At 35.0% G+C, this 5000-nt stretch overlaps 2 protein-coding genes across 2 annotated transcripts in view; one reads left to right on the top strand and one right to left on the bottom strand.

The window, feature by feature from the left end:
- Positions 1-1404: 1404 nt before the first annotated feature.
- LOAG_12562 (hypothetical protein) lies at positions 1405-2377 on the bottom strand (the record flags this gene model as incomplete). The annotated part of the gene is made up of 2 exons (XM_003148076.1): positions 1405-1745; positions 2263-2377. The coding sequence occupies 2 exons, from the start codon at positions 2375-2377 to the stop codon at positions 1405-1407; spliced, it is 456 nt and encodes a 151-aa protein (XP_003148124.1).
- Positions 2378-2754: 377 nt separating this feature from the next.
- The window catches only part of LOAG_17801 (RhoGEF domain-containing protein), a 6012-nt gene continuing 3766 nt past the window's right edge, over positions 2755-5000 (top strand). Inside the window, exons 1-7 of the mRNA XM_020450465.1 lie at positions 2755-2907; positions 3023-3176; positions 3323-3441; positions 3539-3753; positions 4157-4242; positions 4380-4663; positions 4791-4942. Coding sequence (XP_020305854.1) covers positions 2815-2907; positions 3023-3176; positions 3323-3441; positions 3539-3753; positions 4157-4242; positions 4380-4663; positions 4791-4942 — 1103 coding nt within the window. The 5' untranslated portion in view covers positions 2755-2814. The remainder of the gene's footprint in view (positions 2908-3022; positions 3177-3322; positions 3442-3538; positions 3754-4156; positions 4243-4379; positions 4664-4790; positions 4943-5000) is intronic.

Below are 5000 nucleotides of genomic sequence, written 5' to 3' on the forward strand. Positions count from 1 at the left end.
ATATATATATATATATATATATATATATATATATATATATATATATATATATGTAATATACATACACACTCACATAGATATTCATTCATGTAGCAGACGGCCTATTGCTCTTGTTGAGTCATGCTCGTTGAGGGCGGTTATGCCTCAGCTTTTTCAGTAGGGCCGTTTAGTTGGTGTGCTGTGGTTCTTTAGTAGTATTGCGCCCTGTTCCCTGTAGCCTATGCTGTTTGCTATGGGCGGTGCATTTCTTCCTCTTATCATTGATAAACTATGCCTATCATGTTGGCCTTTTTCGTACTTCCACCAATAAATATCATTTGTTTTGAGAATTTATTTCACCGTCAATAAATTTGTCATCAACATAAGTGGCCCTTTCTTTCTTGCCAATTAACTTTTCAATTTCAATGCAAATATATGTTGAACAAAAATAAATTGTGGTTGAAGATGAAATTGGCTTAACTTTCAATCTCACTTCATTGTTATCCTTTTCTAATCAAAATTAAACATCAAAGTCTTTGAAATGCTATTTATCGGTCAACATTTACTGTCAGTCCTTTTCCTCTTCTTTTCTTCTTCTTTTTTTTTTTTCTACTTTTTGATTGATTAGAAGCTATCTCAAAAGGGAATTCCACACGAATATTTTGCATGAGCTTAGCATTTAATCTTCGATCACAACCATACATCTATTCAATTTTTGGGAAGTTTTGAAGTAGTTTTACGTATGTTTCCTAGTTAATCCTAAATTACTCCCTGAGGGAATAAGACAAGAATGATGCATTTTTTGATCCATTGCCGCCGGTTTCTCGTTATCTGAAATGATATGTTGATATCACATGTAAGCAAGTTGATGCTAATTTACCTCATCCTGCTATTTCTTCAATTCCACCCAATAAATTGAGTCCATGTTTATTCACATCGTTAGAGGGAATGCTTCATAACTCATCCTAATTATCTTCATTTATCATTCAATTTAATTTTTATTTTGTATCTTTTGAATGTGACACATATCTATGTGCACGTATGTCCATGCATGTTAAGTTTCGCTATACCATACGATTTACGTTCGCTTTTTGAATATATGAATTACTTCTTGGAAGTCAATGAGATGGTAACAACCGGTGCTAGTATATGTTTTTTGTATAATTCATCTAGATTTACTATGGACTTATTTGACATTGACCGTTTTTCGATGATATTCATTGGGGCATTACAGGATAGTGCGAGGATTTTTATTATTTGATAAAAGTGAAATAGTGACACTATCTGTGTAATACCGCGTTACACTACCATATTAAATATTTGTTCTTATCCATTAAGCAATGTAGCATTCTTATTTTACAATAATTATCTTTAGTCATACGAAATTTTCATGGGTACCTTTTTATGAATAATGAAAATCTGCTACTAGTAGCTGATCCGGCAACGAACAATCCTCAACTGGAATGGTTTCTCCGATTTGGTTCTTTGAAAACCGGCTGCTGTATACCACCCCATCATTCCTTTCGATCGATTATATAAGCATTGATGGACGAGCACATGTTGCGGTATTGGAGAATTGAAACAGAACAAAATAGAAAACTGAACGTGATAAGTAGCAAAGAGAGGAAGTGGAAGAGCATGAGAAGGTAGGTCGGATGAAGGGCAAACGCGAATGAATACAAGAAACGAAATTTGACAGAGATGAACAAATGTTTGGAAATGTTCGAGTTTTGTTGTTGGTTGAAGAGTGACAATGATGTTTTTCCCTGTGCATCATCTTATCCATCATTATAGTGCATCTCTTTTGACATTACTTCTTTTATCACAAAGGAAGTAATTGCTTGATTGATCACATCATTGATTGATATGCTTACTTTCATCGAACTTCTATTTTCCTTTAGCTGTTATGCTAAAGTAGAAATCTCATCGTATTTTGAATAAATTTTTGTTTGATAAGGTGGTCATCTTGAAGCCTTTTAGGTATATTGTCATTGAAGTTTGTGTCAAATTTACTTTGAAAAGTTGAAAATTAGCTGCGAAGTTATACATCTGATTTTAACTTATCTAATTTAGCATACGTCACAGTTAATTGGTAGGATTTGTCAAGACTATACAAGCATTGCAAACAGTGCTTCACCATTTCGTACTCATGAAAATATCCCACCCGGAATTAATTAACACGGTATGCAGGATGTAATCCAATACAGAAATCACTAGCCATTGAGAACATGTCAAGTCAAGGTAGTTGAAAATGTTCAACTCATTCAGATAGGCAAGCAATACCGTAGCATTTGCATTTCTTTGATGTTCCAGCTGCATCGAAAATAACCATTTTTGCCTCTGTCATCTGTGCTATATCTGTCAATATGTAATTGTAATTGTTCACTTGTTTACTCATATTGTCGTTTTCATGACATCACGCGACATCATTTTGCCACCTTTCCTGTGAAAATGTCACTGAAAGAGTCAATTGTTGCTGTAGAGTCATCCGAAAATTGGATGCTTCTGATCTGTTCGAAAACTGGCCGAATTCTTTCTGCTCTACAATTTTAAATCATAAAAAATGGCGGCCTTCAAATATGCCTATGTTGAGCTAATCGTGGTTGTGTCTAATGTTATTGTGAATATTCATTGTAAAGCGAGCTTTGTTGTATATGATTTATCTAACAGTGGAATGATTCAGGGGGAGGAAGAAGGGAAAGAGAACGATTCTTGAAAATTTAGGAGAAAAGAGCGACTAAAAAAGTTCAAGGTAATTTAGCAGCTAAAAGATGCATTTACAGGAAAAAGTCCAAGCAGCTAGCCTCATTTCCGCTGCTTAATCTAATGTAAAACATGGCTACCATTCCAGATGGATCACTTATTCAGAAATTATCTCCAGCTACTGCCGTAGATTTGCAGGGTGGAACTTTGTTGGATGTAAAAGAGGTTTTTTTTCTATTTTTTTTTCTGTATTGTGTGTATAGTGGACAAAGTGCCCACTGAATTCTAAGAGATGGATGACATGTTTGGGCGGCTTCTGACAATGTCAGATTGTTTGTAGTTCGACGAAGTTGATGAAACGGATGGCTGCAAGGTACACGTCACCGAGTACCACATTCTTTCCGCAGATGGTCAGGAAGAGATGACGAAAACTTATCGAAGAAAGTTAAAAATTGAATGCAATCAAAGTACCAGGAAAACTGAAATTGCTAATGGTAAGTGCAAATGGACTAACTGCATGTTTTGTATCAGTTTTGTATTTAAGTTAGTAATTAGCGTTAGTTTTGATCAGTGTTTACAATAAACTTGGTGGAACGGTCGCATTTTTCAATGCTCTGAATTTTGAGCATTGTGTTTTTAGGTCGGGAAGCTTTGATCGAAGAAAAAACAGAACGATTATTTGGTGATATCGATGGTTTCCGGCAGCCAATAGTCCTCGTTGATAGATCTAAGGCTCTTATGGATTTTTCTAATCCTGAGGTGTTCCCGTAGTTAGCAAAGAAAAAAAAGTCTAAATTCATAATTCTTTAAAAGGCTGTAGTTGGAAAAGCAAGCCAAGTAAAAGTTGGCTTTTCAGGATTCAACAATTAGTGCCGTATTGCAAAAGACACAGGAAAAATTTCTTAATATGTTAAATGAACAGAAAGATCAGCTTATAAATATGTTTCCTGAACTGTTTTCTGAGATGAGAACAAGTTCATCGCTTTCGGATACTCCACAAACTGAGGTTGAAACGGTTGTTAATCCAGATGGTAGTACTACAACACGAATGCGCTCTTCCAGAGCCTACAGGTTAATTTAATTGAACATTGCTCATGGGTTAATCTTTGAAATGGTTGTTGTGCAATGTTTTTGAGCAAATAGTTATGAAGAAACAGTTTTTCATGTAACAGGTATATAAACCATGGGCCTGCAGTTTTCCTGAGGGAATTCTCCATCAAATGTTTATGGATAACTTTATTTCTTCCGAATTTTTTGATTTCATTTAAAAATTTTAAACGTAGTTAAACTAGAACTGGAAAGAACATATCTTTGAGACAAAAATGAGCTTGTTTTTGAAAGTTTGAGTAAGAATGCAAACACTTCGCTTCTCGAATATTCTGTCTAATATAATGCATCAAGCAGAATATTGAAACCAGTACTCATTTTGCTACGATTGTCTGACTTCATTTATGATAAAATTCATCACTTGCAGTACGCGTTTTTCAAAGCATGAAATGTACATAAATGGCGTGAAACAGGAATCGAAGAGTAAATTCAGAGCTTTCATGGAATATAAGGGTATATTTCACTTATGCATAATGTAAAAATTTAATTTCAGTTGGATCTTTAAACGTCTGCAAGATTTCTTGTTGTAAAAATGATTTCATATAATGCTTAATTCCTCCTTACAATTAGCAATTTCCATTTTCTTCCAGGTCCAGACGGCGGTTTCAAAGTGAAATTGCGTGATACCTCTGGGGCTGATGACCTTTCGGAAGAAGAAGCAGATGATGTGAGCGATGATATTGTTGTGGACGCACAATCACAAATCTCAGAAATCCCAGACACACAGTCTGTGATGATCTCAGGAGGAAGTTTGAATCGGATACCAGCAATGAAGGAAAGAATCAGAAAACGTACCGAAAAGGCCTGGCTTGCTGCCAAAGAATTAGTTGATTCGGAACAGCGATATGTTGACAAGCTTCGCCTGCTTGATGAAGTATAACTTAAGTATTGCTAACATGTTCAATTTTATCTATTCACTTAACTGTGGGTAGATATGTCGCTATCAAAGTAATAATACTTCTAAAAACAATTCTTGCACCACTTTTTAACCTTTATTGTAGACATTCCGGAAAAAAATTGACGAGGAGAAAGTCTTGGAACGGGATAGAATAACACAGCTATTTGCAAATATATCCAGTTTGCATCAGTTTCACAATACTCACTTGTTGCCTGCATTGATGGAAAGTTCACGAGATTGGCATACTACACATAGGTATAGAACAGCTCGTTTATTATGACTGCTTCATTTATTTGAAAAAAAAAAAAAAATA

Source organism: Loa loa, assembly GCF_000183805.2.
Source record: "Loa loa unplaced genomic scaffold supercont3.130, whole genome shotgun sequence".
Classification (NCBI taxonomy): Eukaryota; Metazoa; Nematoda; class Chromadorea; order Rhabditida; family Onchocercidae; genus Loa; species Loa loa.